This window comes from Micropterus salmoides, unplaced genomic scaffold, assembly GCF_014851395.1.
Source record: "Micropterus salmoides isolate LMB-PRFRI ecotype aquatic unplaced genomic scaffold, ASM1485139v1 Ms_hic_scaffold_20, whole genome shotgun sequence".
Taxonomy (NCBI): Eukaryota; Metazoa; Chordata; class Actinopteri; order Centrarchiformes; family Centrarchidae; genus Micropterus; species Micropterus salmoides.
Window position 1 is genome coordinate 24620833 of NW_024041151.1, and position 18550 is coordinate 24639382.

The 18550-nt window shown below is 38.4% G+C and overlaps 2 protein-coding genes across 2 annotated transcripts in view; one reads left to right on the forward strand and one right to left on the reverse strand.

Annotated features, from left to right (window-relative positions):
* Positions 1-1268: 1268 nt before the first annotated feature.
* On the reverse strand, positions 1269-6897 carry LOC119915069 (coxsackievirus and adenovirus receptor homolog). Its single transcript, XM_038734643.1, has 4 exons — positions 6865-6897; positions 6566-6675; positions 5219-5394; positions 1269-3694 (listed from the first exon to the last, which is right to left on the reverse strand). Exons 2-4 carry the CDS (start codon positions 6666-6668, stop codon positions 3458-3460), a joined length of 516 nt encoding a protein of 171 aa, XP_038590571.1. The 5' UTR covers positions 6669-6675; positions 6865-6897; the 3' UTR covers positions 1269-3457.
* Positions 6898-11011: 4114 nt separating this feature from the next.
* The window catches only part of si:ch211-127i16.2 (probable flavin-containing monoamine oxidase A), a 39953-nt gene continuing 32414 nt past the window's right edge, over positions 11012-18550 (forward strand). Inside the window, exons 1-7 of the mRNA XM_038734641.1 lie at positions 11012-11256; positions 11367-11454; positions 12413-12593; positions 13140-13254; positions 14130-14287; positions 15423-15512; positions 18204-18288. Coding sequence (XP_038590569.1) covers positions 11139-11256; positions 11367-11454; positions 12413-12593; positions 13140-13254; positions 14130-14287; positions 15423-15512; positions 18204-18288 — 835 coding nt within the window. The 5' untranslated portion in view covers positions 11012-11138. The remainder of the gene's footprint in view (positions 11257-11366; positions 11455-12412; positions 12594-13139; positions 13255-14129; positions 14288-15422; positions 15513-18203; positions 18289-18550) is intronic.

Below are 18550 nucleotides of genomic sequence, written 5' to 3' on the forward strand. Positions count from 1 at the left end.
GACAGAAAACGCGTCACACTTTCACCCGCCACCATCTTATATACAGTCTGCAACATGCATTTTACTGATGGCCGCATTTTACATCGGCGGAGGTAATGGCATCAGAAGTCTTTACATACAGTTCAACAGAGTAATAGACCCCCACACCCCCGCGGTAAAGTAAGCGCACCATAAAACGTAGTGGGAGTTATCATGTGCAGTATGTGACAGGACCATCGACTGTATGATAACAGCTGATACGCGCACATTAGTTTCTGTCATGGGTAAGTAATAGCTACTCCTGCCAGACAGTAAAGTGTACTAAACTTTACAGTGTAGTGATGTTAACACAGCATATCGTTAGTGAACACTCCAGCCGGTCAGTTTTTGGTTGTCATGGTAATGTATTATGTCCGACTATTAACCTCACCCCCATTCTCTGAAAGAACGTTCACCAGAAACGGCAGTTAAAAGCCCACTTGCTTCTGATTGGCCACCTTGTCCGAGTACAGAAGAAGGGCGGGGCCTAGCTGCACAGCTGAATTAAAGCCTGCTATATGAAAATTGGTCTCACTCATTACTGAACAAAAACTTCATAACTTTATTCACTGATTTTAGTGAAACTGGATCAGATTTGATGGTGAAAATATTGTCTGGTTTCCCACCTGATGTCCTCTGGCTGCTCTGTCTCCACTTTTGGTGATTTATGGAGTTTGTATGTGACCAGTTACTTTAGCTGCTAACTACTGCTATCATCATCTGCTGTTAGCTACACAGTTAGCCGTGCGGCCATGGTTCAAATTACGGGGGCAGATTGGGGGGGGGTTTGACCCCCATAATTAAGGCTTGCACCCCTCCAAAAGAGGCAAAAACAACAGTTCAGTGGGGTCTTTCTTACTTTCTTTCTTATTACAAATATTACAAAATATTTCCCATACTCATGCCTTATATTCAAGAACCCGGAAGTACATTTTCTGACACCCCTATAATGGACCGTACCATTTCCTAACCTTGACGTTAATTGAACGTCTTCTCCGTCTGCATCACTCGCAGCAGCAGCTGCTCCAGTCCAGCGCATCACACACTAATGGAGATGCTGTAAGTTAATGTCAGTAGTGAGCTATCTAGCTGCTTTAATACACTTAACTTTCCTACCTTCAGAGTTTTGTAATTAGCATTTATTTAACTTCAAATGAGCTATCTGATGTTAGCTAGCTGAGAGCCCGTCCTGTCATTTCATTATCATTATATAATTTTATATTTTATGTAATTGCTATCCAACACTGGTGCTTAGGCATGAGCAGTGAAACTGAGGATTAGTTATTGTAGATACACATTTTGACATCAATATAAAGTTTATTATTTCATTTTAAGTATTTTATGAGTCTTTCTACAATAAGCACAATATTTGTTTTCACTGTGGAATTCAGGAGTTTTACCTGGCTAGGTAAATGTTTAAATCCAGGTTTGTTATTTCAAATGTATTCAGTTTTATCTATATAGCGCCAATTCATAACAAAAGTCATCTCATTGCACTTTTTATATAAAGAAGATCTAGAGAGCACTCTGTTTAATATAATTTACAGAGACCAAAAATTACCCAACATTTAATTCAGATTCAACATTAGCAAGAAGAATGGAGATATTTGCTAAAGAAAGTTGAAGGCTACTTGAGGAGGTGGGGAGAGCGTGGTTAAGTCAAACCTGTTGGAAAACTGGTTTAACTCGTTGGCTCGGCCCTTTGTCCCCTAAGCTGCTCCTGCTGGTCTGGTCATACCTGTGATGCCCCCCCCCCCCCAACACCTCATTGCTGTTGTTCTGCTGTAGCTTCCCCTGAATCCTTAGCCCACCTCGGCTCTCTCTTCAGCTCCCTCTGGATTGCTTTCTTGGCCTCTTCATTGTACCATGCCGTGAAAGCAATCTTTTTCTTGCTCAACAGAGATATGATGTCTCTATTGATCTAGGGCTTGTTTTTGGGGAAGCAACATATCCTTTTGGTGGGGATGATCCTGTCCTTACAGAACCTGATGTCCGGGTTGATCCTGGTTGTGATGACTGGGGTGCAGGGGCAGGGGAGCGGAGGGGAGGGGAGAAACGGGAGGGGGGAAGGCAGAGGAAGGGTTGTGGAGGGAGAACATTTAGATGGAGGGGAGGGAGGGCAGATAAGAGAGCTGTTCGTTAGGAGGGGGAGGTGAGCTGGAGTGGGTGCTGCCGGCGACGCAAAAGCCTTCGCCCATGGATGACGTCACAAGCGTGCGCCGCCACTGCCAACGTTGAAATATAAACAGTGATGGCAATGGCGTCTCAGATCTCTTGAGGCAGGTAAGTATTGTCTCAACCCGACAGCCAGCACCTAAACATCCGGCGTGCAGATTTCTGCCTTTGTGGTAACATGTCCTGGGTTACACCATTTGGATACAGCAAGTCCTCCTTCCAACTTCTTACCACTCTGTTTCTTCCTATCTGCTCGAACTAGTTCCACTGAGCAATCTGGTGTTTTCCCATTCAGCCAAGTTTTAGTCAGACATAACATGCGGCACTCCCGATACTCTCGCTGCCAGCTGACCAGAGCCGAGAGTTCATCCATCTTGTTCGTCAGTGAGCAGAAGTTCCCCATGACGACCAAGGGAAGACATGGCTTGTATCTCCACTGACTCCCCGTCTTCTTGTTCCTCACCGTCATGCCAGCACGACATCCTCATCTTCTTATCCTTAACTTCACTGGGATCTCATTTGGACATGCAACAGGTCGATCCCGATGCTGTAAGAGCTCTTCACATGAGTAGACTCCGGTGTTTCGTTGTTTGGTGGTCGCTGTGTCCATTGTTTGTGTAACGTAGTCCTATTTACAAAAGAAAAAGGCTAGAATGTGCAAATAAATAAAGTGTCAATTAGTGCATAAGTAAAAAGTTAAAATATAAGAAAGGTTAAAAACTAGGAAAAGTAAGAGGGAGCTGCTGTGTCGTGCTGCCACTTTCTGTGGCACGAGAAGTCAGATGTCACCGGAAGTCAGGTAACAGCAGCTACCATTAGCAACAGCTAGCAGTTACTGTAGCATTAGCAACAAGTAAATCTGTTCATCAGGAAACTTCATAAATCACAGAGTTGAGGCAGAGCAATCTGAGGACATCAGAGGGAAACCCAGAAAATATTTACTGTGGCTTCATAGCCATAAAAGCACTTTCTGTTCATACAAAACAACCTCCATGTCGATGAGCTCATTCGACCGCTTCTCTGGAACTCGGGCTGGTATATTTAAATTTAATAATCCCAGATGCTATGTAACATCTACTGTTTGTTTGCATTCACCTGTTTTTCTAGGGTCATTTGCATGTGCAAGATTTACATATGAAGTAGGAAGTATGTCATTTTCATGTCCTGAACTCTCTTTTGTTGCTGATGTAAATACTGTTTTCCATTCTACAGCACCTTTGATAGTTATCAAAAACATTATCATCACAACAACCCTCCATCCATTTTAAAAATACAGTACACATGAACCAGTCTTACCCATTACCACCAGTGACACCTTGTGCATGTCCACTCCAGGTGATTTCTTCACTTTACACTGGTACGTTGCACTATGAGCAGGTGACAGCTGAGCAATTGAGAGTGAAGCGTCACCCATTGAGGGGTCCTGAGCAGCAAAGCTGAGTCCTTGTGTAGGAGCGTGGTCACCATGGATGTATTTAGTGCCGCTGGTATAGGATAGGAGCTGATTGAAAACAAAATAAAAAGACAGATTCAACAAAGAGTGAACAAAGGACTATGAATGATAGTTTTAATTGATGTTAACCAATTAAATGTGCATTAAATATTTATGCCATCAATTCTGAATAGCTAATAAGGGTTACCTCGCAGTGACACACACCTAGAATTAACACCCTGGAGTTTTTTAGCCTGTTTTAGCTCATTGTTTATAAATTTTCTGTTTGGTTTAGTCAGGAAGCTGATTTCAGCAGCTCTCATACATCCACTGTACACTTCTAGTTAATGACTTACTGGTGAAGAAAGTGGAATATGTAGCAGTTAAAAAAACCTATGTTCATGGAAACCTAACCCCAGAGATAAAGAACAGCATATAGTGGACTCACAGTGATCAGGAGGACAGAAACACTGGCCCAAATGAACACCAGTGTTGATCTGTGTGTTACTGGATAATGTTTCCTGTCTGATGGATGTGTAAATAGGCAACTGTTAGTATATATAATAATAGCATAAAATCAATTATGGCAGCTTTAAGCTAGCAGGTGATAAATAATTAGAATAAAGAGCTGGAACTGTTTAAGTGTTTGGCTGCAGTGCAAAGCATTCAGTTTGCACAAGAACCAATAATCTGCACTGATCACTTATCTAAAGCAGCACATACTGGAACTTGACGAACCTTAGAGTGATTGTGATCAAATGTCTGTTGCCTAAGGGTAGAAAAAATATGCCTTCAAGTCTCCAACTCTAATGACTCATTTAATTTAAAAAGCAAATAAAAAAAAATTCCTGTGAAAATGGTGGTGTTCATCCACACAGTAGTCTCCTGGACCAATTTCTCATTTAGACTTGTAGATGCACAAGCAAAATGAAGATGAGAATACTTTGAATATGAATAATTTAGTAAGTGTTTTTTGAATTGGATATTTTAAATATGTCATTATGGTATGTGTAATAATGCTTATATTTACAGGTTTCTAAGCTTTGTCTTGACCTAATTGTGTTCTGAATACTAATTAACTCAAATACGGTGGTGATGTTAAAGAACTCGATCATTTTACAGGTCCATAACTGTCATTTCCTGGAAAGAACTTGGTAATTTGGTGCTAATTCTGACAGCATTTAATTTGTAGACTTCTAATTTATTAATTCAAATGAATTGCTTGCACAGCCTTTTCAGCCAGTGCACACAACAGGTCAGCTGAAGAAACAAAAATACAGGCAAGGTACATCATCAACATGTACTGTATGAGAAATAAAGTTTTCAACAAAGAATAAATCAATAATGAATGGATACATTGATGTTTCATTTCTAGGATCTTTTTATTTTCCCCACATTTTTTTTAACCAAATAACATGGTCTTGGAAGTATTGGAATGTTGTTGTTATTTAACTTTAGAAACACACACACACAAAGGGTGTCTTAGCATACACCAAGTGAATTCAAATTCTGCTTTATAATCCCCATACTTTATATCAGACCCTATGTACACAACAATAATATAATTTGCACCATTCTCATTCTGCTTCTTACCATCTGATCTTTCTGCGTGGTGTCTTGACTGACCAAAGACCATTCAATGTCAAGTTCTCCAGTGTCCAAAGGGCTCAGTGTGTAACTGCAGCCCAGAGTCACACTCTCTCCTTCTGCCTTTTGGATGGTCTGTGTGCCGGTGGACGTCACCTGCACCCCACGTGTGGATTTCAATTCTTAGGAAATGAAGTCTTAAAATTAATCACAGACACATATTTGCTGTTTCTTAAAAAAATCATTGTAATCCTCAAGGATAAACGTGACATATTCTCATTCAAGAAAATCTTTTTGTCGTTGAGCCAGAGTGTACGCTTTCCATGCACACAGTTTTATACATTTAATATTGATTCATATTATTTTCTCAAATAAAGCCTGGCCTTAGAAAGCAAGAAAAACACAAACATAATAGTTGGAGTCAAATGCACACAGGAATATAAAAATGACTTAGTGGAATTACTTTATGGGCTAGTTACAAAGAAAGAGCTCCATTGGCAGAAAAATAAAAATAAATGTAATCACAGGGAAGTATGTATATATCTCTTAGCAAAGCGAACACAAAGCAGCTTTTTACTGTTTTCTTAAGCTTAATAAGAGAAACTAGATTTTATGGTTTGAAAATGTCTTGAAATAACTCCATTAGAAGGGAGTATAATGAAAAACCTATTTTCCTGATTCAGTTTGGACAATAAAGTACTAAATAAAGCATGATCCATTAAGATAGATCAAGATCAGAAATAAATGTAAGTGCACACTTAATAAGAGACCTAGAATTAGACTGGAACGGGCTTTTCAATGTATGTGGCCCACAGGGACTCAATAATTATGCTGCTCAGAGATTCAAGTGTTCAGTTTAGCATTAGAAGTGTATTTTTTTATATTAAAAGTGTAACAATTATAAAATGAAAGATAATTAGTGTAACTAACTGTACAGTGCCAGTGCTCTTATTCCAGCTGTTACATGTATGTATTAATGTAAGAAACAATAATACTACTTAATACTCTTTCCATAACGAATATTTTCCAAATATACTTTTTTCAAACTAGATGTGTGCAGCTCAGTCTATTAAGAGCCCCGCCCTGAAGAAAAAAAAAACATATGAGCTCAAATCCCTGGAACATTAGGGAGTCAACAATCATCTGGAGGCATAATCTCAAATCTTGATTGGACAGATAGTGAACGCCATGGTAACACACGGGGAAGCTTACACCACTGAGGCCTACAGCTCAGCAGCGTTCAACAGGGAAGAGAAATGAAGGTCTCAATGAGAGATGCTTCATTCCATACCAAGCTACACAGTACCAATACAGTGTACTAGATAACAAGGGCTTGTGTGTCTGTATTGTTACCTGTGCTCAAGAGACTTGCAGTGAATAAGAAGAAGGCGGACAACCAAGGTGGACAACTGAGGAAGAAAGCCAACCTCAAACGACTGCAGCTGTGTCTGAACATAGTGGCCCTGTTTAAAATAAAGCCATTAAGAGCAAGTGGTTAAAAAGACTGAGACAGAACAGACAAACAGACAGAAAATACAGTGTCTTTACATGTACAAAATACAGTTTATTGACATATTCTCAACTGGTAGGAACTGTGAGCTTACAGACAAATTTATAAAAAATTTAAAAGCAAGTTTATATATTGCTATTACCTGAATGCAGATACTACATCCAAATGTCTGGCAACGGAATACAAAGTAATAGTGTGCTGCCTGCTACAGGAAGCTCCTCCTTTACTTCCCCTTTATTACCATAAAACCTTCTGATTGGATGGTTAAATCAGATCAAAAGTACCTGTTTTACCTGTTTAGGATGTTTACTTGGTATTGCTATTCAGCTGTTAATATTGCCTTTAACATCCTATAACTTTCCCAAATGCTTTATCATTACCACAACCACAATCCACAGTAATCCCTGCTTAAACAAGTGAAACTGGAGGAGCAATCCCACAATTTGATGGGGTTTCGCATGAGGTGGCTGGAAAATCAGGGTGTTAATTTGATGAGCACTGAACTGCACTGAAAGCAAAAAATCTTCAAAACTATGCCGCTGTGTCTATAGTCAGACATATTTACTTGTTTGTTTGTCTGTATGCCTGTCTGGAAATGGTCACATTGGTCATTAACTTAACTTTTAAATGATTTGGATGAAAACAAACAAAATAATTCAGTCAAACATTTTAACTTGAAAATAAATAGAAAATCATCTGACTTCACCTGCATAAGAAAACACACAGCAACTGCACCCGCCCTCTAATTTGTTGCATACACAATACATCCCTTAAAAACCTTTCATTTGTTAGATGTCTGTGGTTTCAAATAATAAGGAAGACAAAGAGAGAATTTGAAGTCTCAAGTGACAAGAAACTGGTTGCACAGCCAAAAACATGAGCCAGCAAGGTTTGTATATATAACCAGGCTGTCTGTAAAAAACTGCAAAGCTTAGCTCTGTGCCAAATCTACAAGAAAACTGCCTTTATAAGTGAGAAACGGCTGGGTGTCCTTCAGCAGAAACATGCAGAAAATAGATCAGCGATAAAGGATAAAGAATTTTATCTCCAGTTGTATAACTCTCTTGTAGTCACCACATTTATTTTAAATGCTTTGGGCAATTCTTGATTGAAAAACATATATATATATATATATGGTATAGAAATACAGCAAAACAAATTATTATGACATGAGTATTGACATATACCAAAGTTACGCTGTTAAACCTTTGACCATTCACTCTGATTTCTTTATAAGGACTAACAACAAGTTTTCAGAATTTCTGAAACAGTCAAAAAAGTATATAGAGATGGCCTGAGCTTCATATATACAATGACCCTAGAAATGACACACAGCGGGGTGAAGTACTGTTTGAATAAAGGTTGTAGAATGATGTAAAAATTAGACATGGCGTCTTTATTATATTTTATAATCTGGTAAGTAGCATTTTATGGGACATGATCCTTTAAAAAGTGTTGCAATTGTAAAAAACAGAAAGAAATGAGAAGTCAGGAGCTGAAATGTCTGCTGCCGTTGCTGAAAAGAGACAAGGTTATCATTAATATAGAAATCTCTTAGAAAGATGATAACCTTCTCCCTCCTAGTGGTGAAGACCGGGTCCCCAAGACCTGGTCTAAATGCATGATTAGAGCATACTGAAGTGTCCAGGTATATTTTAGGGGCTTTCAATATTGATAACACCCGAGACCAAACCCACAAGGTGTTTTGGATTATAGGGTTATTCCCGTATGCGTTTTTAAGCCATTGGTGGACTGTTAAGGAGTGCTGAAAACATTTATATTTAAAGCCACCAGCTGCTAAAGCAGTGCTGTCAGAGCCAGAGCCAGATCCATCTAAAAAACAGCTCTGACCCCACACACCCACTCTTTTCAAAATTTGAACGGTTCAGTTCAGGAAAGCAATATTTGTCTTTGAATGAGGTGGAATTTGCATGGAGAAGTTACATTTAAGAGCTTTAAAAGCATGAAACTGATACTCCTCATGTTTTCCTAAGTACTGTTATATGAAGAAATGGAACCATTTGAACAAACCTGTATGCTATCCGTCAAGCACATCAGATGGACAAAGTCAGATTATGTTAGACTAGATTCCACTTTGCTGTCAGTATACAACGTTTCCTTGTGCTGGTGTATGCGGCTACGTTATATACACTGCTAACATACTGTATGTTGTGGAGTATGCTCTCCGCAAGTATTGCTTGCATTGGATGTCCATGATGGTGGGGAACTGGGAGCTTGCAGACTGTGTCATTGTTGATGCTGATAAGGCCCTTCTCCTCAGTCTCACCAGTAAACTTTATAATGGTGTTGAAGAGGGCTCAGCATACAGCCCTGAGGGACTCCAGTATTCAGGGCCAGAGTGGAAGAGCTGTGGTTGTCCAACCTCACAGACTGGGGTTTGTTGGTTAGAAAGTCCAGGGTCCAGTTACAGAGGGAAGAGCTGATGCCAAGGTAGTTTGGTGACCAGTTTAGAGGGGTTTCTGTCAATGAACAATATCATCATGTAGGTGTTGTTGTCAAGGTGAGACAGGGTTGTGTGAAGTATTGTGGAGATGACTTCCTCTGTTGAACTGTTACAACCTACATTCATCAGGTGGACTCCAAATGAATGTTGTAATTGATACATTTCTGCTGGATGTACAGATAGACAACTGTTCCAATCCAAAACAGAACAGGCCATTGAAACCCATCCCAAAGTGAAGCTACTGAACTCAAGTCAGGATTCAGAAGCTAATTACTGGCTATTGAGATAGCATTCTTACCAAGCGCAAAATCTGAATAAAACACACAAGAGCACACGTATCATCATAATCACCATTTAAATAAAAATATATGTAACCATAGTGCTAGAGTATTTGGCCTTGCCTAAGCAGTTTGGCATGATAGACACCTTCATGCCTACTTTAGAATTAATGTTTGTTGCGCTAGAAAAAGACCAATCCGAGTGAATACATCAGGGAGTTTCACTGCTTGGATAAATACAGGAGTGTTATATTATCTCATTACCCTTTTTCAAATAAATTCATCAGTTCTTTGGACTCACTTACACACCTTGATCTGAATGTCCTTGTCACTTTGTAACCAACTGAGAGAAACTGAATCAGTCACATAAAACTCAAGGTCACAGTTCTTGTTTCATAACATCAACAGTTATAATAGAATAGAGATAGATAGAATAGAGTAGTGCTCCTCATTCATATTATATTTGGCACATATAGGAACCGCTTTGGTTTCTATTTACATGCTTTATGTTGCAACATTAACATTCACTTTTTTTGTTTCATTGGCCTATTTCTAATGAGTGGGTGCCTTCTTTTTCAAATGTTTTTTGTTTGTAATTTCAGTTTGTAGGTAATTCTTTCGACTTGATACACTTCCTTTAATGTACAGTCTCTTAGAGAGTAGAATGTGTATCCTTGCTGAAGCAATGTCCAGTTATGCATTTCCTTGCCATAACCAAAATATTTAATAAGCATGAGTGTCTCCAATTTTCAGACATACTCTTAGTGCTGCATTCTTAGGATTCATTTGCAGGGATATTTCTACAACACCATTTATAAAACGACTTTGGTCCAGAAGTTCATGAACTTCGAACATAACCAAAAAAAAACCAACATGAAAGTAGTTTGAAGATTGTTCTCTACACTTCCTCCAGCTCCAGATAATTTCATTGGGTTAAGGTTTATTTTCTTCCATGTTTCATTCTATGTTCTCCAATCTCAGACTCCCATTTATTTTTAATTTGCATGGCACTGTTTTGTGCCATACTGGCAATAGCTTGACATAATTTTACTTCTGATTTACTGTTAATTACTCCATTCTGTGTTCATCATTTATATATTTTCAACATCTTTTAATTGTAAATACAGAAATACATAACTTTTACTCTTTGTCTTAAAGCAGAAGTTGCTAAAAAGTCATTGTGGACCAATGTGGCCTTCAGTTCAGATTCACTCACACATATGTCAAAAAATTTGAAATAATAATTAAAATAACAATAATAATTTGAAATATAAACACATTTCCATAAAATTACCACCCACAGTGGTATGACAAACCCACTGCTTGCAGAATAAGTTACTAGATTATAAGTGATGAGTTTACATTAATATTTTGAATATTTGCATTATTTATTTAGTGTTACAAATGCACTTACATCTGACAATGTCTCTACTGTTGAAAAATCAAAAGCCTTCTCCTGGCTTTTATTGCTGGAATTTACACAGCCGATTCTCTGCCAAGTAGGTCACAAGCTCCAAGTTTTTCACAGTTCCAAAGTGCACTATTATGAAAGCAGCCCAGGCTTTGAAAGATAACCTAATTGATAAGGAGAAGAAAAGGGAACACAAGTTGGACTCCACGGTTTAACAGCACACGCTAAGTTGGCAGAAAAAACTTAGTCACTAGAGCCTGACTATGACTGCAGAAATTTGGGACGTTATTATTGTTGGCGCCGGACTTTCTGGACTGAGTGCAGCTCATTTGCTCAGAAAACGGAATGCCAAGTTGAGAATACTGATAGTGGAAGGAAAAGGTTTGTACAATTGTATCATGATTGGAAGCAATTGGTAACCTGAAATGGTAAGTCATTTTATACTGAATTCTTTTAGTGTGGGAAATGCTCTGAATAAATCATTTCTGCAGATCGGGTGGGAGGTCGCACAGTGTCCACTGAAATACCTGCAGCCAATGGTGTTGATTCCTGGGACCTTGGAGGGCAGTGGGTAGGAAGGTAATGTTAAAATATTACAGGAATAATAAGAGAGGAAACCAAGACAAGACATGCTAAAGTACATTTTTTAATAGTCACTCCAGTTGAGTCTAGGATATTTATCATTATATTGCATGATTATGTCTTACAGGGATTTTCTAGTTGACAGTAACATGTTGCTCATGATAGGACTTTGTTGTTTTGTTAATGATGCTGAAACCCATTTAGAAGCATTTGAAATGCAACAGAGTTGCACTGAACATGAGACAAAATTAAATCAGTTATTCTGGAGTGGGCTACTAGTATGCAACTGAAAGTCCGATAGACCTTGTCATTATGTAGTCATAGAAAACAGTGCAGAAGATTATTAGGGCTTCTAATATCAGAACAGGCAGAACATTTAGACCTTAGGGAGATAAGCTTTATTCACATGAGCATTGTGACAAATTAACTCATTGCCACAGTGCCAGGTCTGTGCCCGACACGAGATGAAACAATATTAAACAAACCAAAAAAAGTGTCAATTACAAAAAAAAACAATTAAGGTGCCCATAATTGCCCATTTATCAGAAAATCTTTGATTAAGATGAATGATTAATAACTTAAATAAAAAGATGAAAAGGTTTCTAATGTGTTATAGATAGATTCAATGATATCAGGACTGAGACAGTACTGCTGAATATAGACAATCTAGAACTGCAATTTTTTTTCTTTGATCTGTTACCTGTGTTTGTATGTTTCTATACACACACACACACACACACACACACACCCTCTTGTGCTTCATGTCTACATTTGACCAGTTTTCAGATTTTTCTGCCTGTGCAAAGACTGAAAGCAATGTTGCATTCTCAAGCCCACTTCTCTAAACTCAGAATAAATGCATTTTTATTATGCATCAGCTGAAAGTCTCATAACCCTAGAGTAAATCCTGAAACACTGTAAACATAAACAAAAAATGGCTTCCTGTCTCTTTCAGCACGCAAACACACATATCGGACCTCATTAAGGAGCTGGGCTTAGAAACCTTCCCCCAATTTAATAGTGGAAAGAAGGTGCATCACATGGGTGGGCCAGGTGCCAAAGTTCGCACCTACAGAACAAGTATACCTGCTCTATCTCCAGTGGTGCTAATGGATCTTACCCAGCTTATGTGGAAGGTGAGGCATCAGACTTAAACAGCAATATTCTGTACTCCCCAGTGCTTAGAAATGTCTGACAAGGATCAGCTAAATAACTACAAGTATCAGTGGGCGAATACTTACAAAGCCAAGGAGTGGTTTAATTAATTTCTCGTTGACTTTTTTATGTGAAGAACAAGATGATATACAGCATATCAGCAGATATACAGTAGTTCTATAGAGGCCAGTTTTTACAACTATAGCTGTGTCTCAATTCATATCTTTTATAATCAGCATGTTCAATACCCTGCTGGGAATCAATGTGAAGTCCCAAATGGATGTGGTAATAATATTTTACATTTAGGATGCAGTGTGCTTATGGACTGATGGGAAAAGAGTACATTTAACCCAACAAAGTACAACATTTCCTTCCAAGGATAAATGGTTAGAGTAACAGTGGGAAGTAGAAACTGTGCCCTGCTAGAATCATATTTGTTTTTTTATCTATATCAATGGGATGCTTTGGGTTCACAGTAGTAACTCATCATGTGTGGGTGTGTTGTGGTGACTGTATTTTGCACTCAGATTGACAGATTGTGTGCCACAGTATGTGTCCAGGATCCTTCAAAGACACCCAACGCTGTTGAGCTAGACAGTATGACCCTGCACTCGTACATTGAGCAACATGCGTGGACTTCAGGTCAGTGTTAAGAGTAGCTTTAAATATCACCTCCTCTATCTTCCTCAACTGAGCATGTTGAGTTCCTTCTACTTTGTGTTGACTCTGGACAACATTAGTAATTTATGTTAGTAAAGACATTTGATACATTCTAACATACATATCTGACCCTCAAAACAATAAAATAAATTTTGGTAACAGCATTTTACAAATCTATGACAATCAGTCAGAGTGAAGTAAATGTAAAAGTTTTAGTAGTTCATATAGTAGCGGTTGCTATGCTAACAACCTCCCATTCCAGAAGGTGTAATGTTGGTCATCATTAGTGTGTTAGCATGCTAATATTTGCTAACATTCAAATTACACACAAAGAACAGCTGAGGCTGATGGGATTAGTTTTGTAGGTATTTGGTCATTCCCAACTGTACTACACTGTACAATACTAAAGTATTGGATACACTGAAAATGACCTAATGATGTGTCAAGGGACCAACAAAGTCATTATCACCCATCCTCTAACAATATTGAAATATTAAAAGTCTATATTTTAGTGTGGTTCTTGTTCTTGGAGTTTGTTGTCAGCACAAAAAATTTAAAAAGTATAGATTATTATTCATGCCTACATGTTTATGCCAAATCAAATTATACATTGCGGCACCAGATTTATTGACTGACTAAAAGTCATCTACATTTGAGTTTAGATTTGATTCGACTTGGTTACAGGAATAATGATCATTATCCTTTCAAGTGTCTCTTTGTTAAGTATATCTTGTCTGTGGTTTATTGACAACGGTGATGATACATACCTTTATAGAACACTGTCATTGCAGGGGAATGCATATATTTACTGTGTGTGTAAGAGCAACAGTCTGTGTTCATTCATCCCTTTCTGCCAGAACTAAAAGAGGAGATGGGAGTGTGCAGCAGGTCTGTGTTTGGCATTGAGCCATCACAGATGTCCTTCCTATTCTTCCTCATGTATGCTGCAGCAGCTGGAGGGGTACTGCAGCTGTTAGAGAGCTCTCCGGGTTGTGCTCAGGAGTTCAAGATAAAGGTACGCTGCTCATTTCTTTCCTCAGACTGCATGTTGTTGACTTGAGTGCTTTTTCAATACTGGAGACCACATTGGATTTTTTCTCTACTTTAATAAAACTCAGAATCCGGCCCTTCAACACAGTCTGTGTATCTCAGTCAAGCCCCTGTCCCAACAAACACCTTGCTTTACCTTGCCTCGAGGCATCATCGATTGGGACTGTTTAAACACACAGCTGTTGTCTTGTATTGGATTTTACTATTTTCTATGAGCTCCCTCAGCATGAAAGTTATGGTTCCTTATAGTTCTATTTTTGTGCTATTGCTTCTGAAACATCTCTCCCCTCACAGTGGTGGAGTGTAAATGGCTGAAAGCCAAAAAAGGACACACTTAATGAAAATGGCAACATAGCCTTTCTACAGTAGTTCCAAACTTGTGTATTAGCACATTTCCTTCACTTCATCTGCAGATATTTTCTTATTAAGGCATTTCAGCTATTTCCTGATGGAATGCTTGTGAGTAGCACTGTGAATATGACAATGCCACAGATGCAGTTAAAACAGCATCAAATGTGAACTGGGATGGCCCTGCTCTTATCAGTTGTATATGATGAATGTTTCTAACAGAGGTACAACTCATCTCTCATCTCATGCAATATTTAACCTTGTTTTGTTCTTCCTCAAACACATTTTGAATACATTTTCATCTGAAATGTCATACTTAAGTCAGTACTGCTTTAGTTGTGTATATTTTATTTTGTCCTATTATAAAAAATGCGGTTTCTTGCATTGGAAGAAAATAGTTCCCACTGAAAACTGTTCACAGCCAGTTCTGGTTATATGCAGAATGCACCTTTCTCTTGAAAGAGACGTTGATAATGAGTTTTTCAAATGTCATTTATAATTGCTTGAGCACCAAAAACAAAAAGTTTTATTGCATTGGGGGTGTCAGCAGAAGTCCTGGAGGCAGGTGCATGGAAATCATGGCATATATAACAGAATTAGCTGAATAGCTGGCCAGACACCACCGGGGGTTTGTTGTTTTGTAATTTGGGTGTAGTGACCCTTTTAAACTTCCAGCACTCTGCCCACCTAAGAAAGGAGGGCGTCTATGGGTTTTAAGCTCACCTTGAAGAGAAACATCTGTCTCTCCACAGGGAGGCACCCAACAGCTTTCAGAGTGTCTGGCAGAACGCGTTGGGTGGAAGAATGTCCGGCTGGGTTCTGCTGTGACGGCCATATGGCAGGTACAGTACAGTAACAGCTCAATCAGGGACTGATGAGGCGCAACAGAGTGATAACAGCTTCCTCAGTGGGGAAACAGGCCGTCTCCTGTGAAGGCACTGTCTGTTCCGCCTGACTGTCTCCCTTATCCACAGCTGAGAGACCAAGAAGGCTCAGTACACCCTTAAGTGTACAGCTTGCATGCTATATACTGTTTATTTCTACTGTTAATGTATTTATTTTTGATGATTATTATTTTTCCAGCTTAAAATATTGCATTTTGGTTACTGTATGATAAAATATAAAAATTATTGAATTATAGACTATGAAATACTGAATTGAATACCAAATTCTACTAGTTAGGAGAGTCTTCATTTCCTATTATGCTGTGGAGACTTGAAACGATTAGTCGATTAATCAATTAGCTGATACAGAAAAAATATTGCCAAATATTTCCTAACTAATTTGTCGTTTGTCAATCATCAAGCAAGTTTCTGATTTTCTGGTTTATATCATGGTTAATTTAATAGTGTTTTCATTGAAGTTCTTTGGATGTATAAAACCTCTTAAAGCTCAGTCGTCCGCTTGAGCTACTTCTCAGCTACTTATATCACACATAGAAATAATAATAATGTTTAAACCTGGACATGCTACACATTGTTAGATCGGTTAGATTCTCCACAACTTTTACGGAAACAATTCAGATCTTCTCGTCTGGTAAACAAGAGACACGAAAAAAGCCACATTTTTATGCAGGTGATTTTCATGCTGGTTGAAATAAACAGTTTGATAGTAGGTTATTTCCCGTCTTTTTTTGTGTAAAAGGTATTAAAGGCCTGTCCCTTATAAACGCCTGTACCAAATATAGGCAGGGTGAGTACAGTGATTAAAGCAAAAGTTGTATGGTATTTGGGTTTTGGATATATGGTGGGGCAAAATAAGCAAACTGAACATGTCACTCTGGGTTCTAGGGAATTGTGATGACTATTACTCAATATTTATGACACGTTATTAGAGCTGAAACAATTAAAATTAAAATTGGTTGGTTGCAATAAAGCACAGGTTCTAGCCTTTCTAATGTGTTTTTTGTGTATTTTCTGTGATAAAATCTAATAATAAAATATCTAAACAGGCAATTTTAAGATTGGGCTATGGGAAATTTAGGTTGGCAATTCTTTACTTTTTTTATTGACCAACTGATTAAGAGATTAGTCATGAAATTCATTGGCAGATTAATTAATAATAAAAAAAAATGATTAGTTGTGGCCCTACATTTTATAGACTAAATAATAAACCTAAAACAATAATTACAGTTCTTTGCCCAAGTACACCACAATAATAATCACAATGAGAATGAGAAAAGAAACAAAAATAATAATTAGAAGTATTTTCTATACCCACTTATCATTTGCAGGACCACAGGAGGCTACTGCCTATTGGGATATTGTGCATGTGGGTGAGAGGCAGGGCACACCCTTGACATTTTGCACGTCTATCACAGGGCTAACACATATTGACAGATAGACACATTCACACTGACGTACACAGCTATGGGCAAATTTGGAGTTTCCAGTTCACCTAAGCTGAACTGGAGGACCCAAAGGACACCCACACAGGCGTGGGGAGAAAATGCAAACTTCACACAGAAATGCCCCATTCGTCCTGGTTGGCTTCACACCCGGCGTCCTCTTGCTACAATGCAATAGTGCCATGCATATACAAACCAAAAAAATAAATAAAATAAACATTAGATGAAAGTGTAAATGAAAATAAATTAATTGGCCTCCTTGCGACTTTGCGGATAGCTTGTCCAAACTCGAGGAGCTGGGGCACCTTTCATTTTTCAGCTCTGACCTTGAAATAGCTCACAGTCTCTGCTCTGAAGAGATGAGGGTTGTTACAGTGGTGCTAGAAAATATAAACTCCCAATTACAGAGGGGCTTTACTGTGTTATCGCCTTGTGAATAAAAATATATATATTTTTAAATAATCCTAAAGTTAGTGGAGAGTCAGTCTAGAGAGCTAAATATATAGTAAATTGAATTCCTAATTTTAGTATCCAAGAATTTCTAGTTGTTTTGCAGTCTCTGAAGACTCTGAAGAGCTTTCTATGTTGCACATGACGTTCTGTGGTGGGTGAATTTTAATTATCACCGGAGGCTTAAGTTAAGTGGAAATACATGTGAGACCAAGGGAGTTACAATGTCATTCAACACCTTTTAAAGTTTATTTTATTACGTAATTTGCATAGATTACTACCATTATCTCCTTCGATCAGCAAATTGACAGAATTCACATCCATAAACTGTTCAATACATGCTTAATAAACACAGTCTCATGCCTGGGTATGACATTTAATGACTTGTCGTTTATTGATTTTTCGAAGGGGCATGGTTTATGTTTAGACATATTATAAAACATGTCTGTGTTAATGTATGCAGAGATTCAGAATTTGGCTCCAAAAAGGTAATCATTTAGCCAATGTAATTTCAAATATACACACTTCAATACTTAAATGGGGTCAGCTACTGAAAAAGTTATGACTCCGGTTAAGTTAAATACAGTTTCTGCATACTACTTAAAAATCAACAAAATTAGTCAGAAAATCCCACCTATAAATAGCTCCACTGACCCAAAGAGGATATAATCTGCTAAGAAATCTGTGCAACTTGCTTATTAAATAATGCTGCATTTCTGTTTCTGTGTTTCAACAGGATGCTGAGTGGGCCAAGGTGATGACCGCCACCAACAACTTCTTGTGCAGAGCTGTGATTATCACCTGCCCCCCTCATTTGGCAGGTCAGTGTGCGTCTCTCACCTCTGTCGACTCGCGAAATGAAATTCTCACTGATGCAGGAGGCAACTTTCCTCCTCTCTCACCACGTCTGTCAAATGTTAGAAACTGTGCATCCATGCAGATAAATCTTTGATATTCCAAAATCTTTATGGCTCCAGAGTGTGGCAGTCACTTTGGCTGAAGTAAAATATGTCTAAGGTCAGGCCCTGGGCTGAGGAATTGCCTGGATTGGATTTTGAACCAGAGCAAGAGTTAAGGGCAGAA

Coding starts and splice junctions, on each gene's coding strand:
- LOC119915069 (XM_038734643.1), bottom strand. CDS start 6,668: ATGTTCAGACACAGCTGCAGTCGTTTGAGGTTGGCTTTCTTCCTCAGT. Junction 5,395..6,565: donor TGCAAGTCTCTTGAGCACAG/GTAACAATACAG, acceptor TCATTTCCTAAG/AATTGAAATCCACACGTGGG. Junction 3,695..5,218: donor CCACGCAGAAAGATCAGATG/GTAAGAAGCAGA, acceptor GTTTTCAATCAG/CTCCTATCCTATACCAGCGG.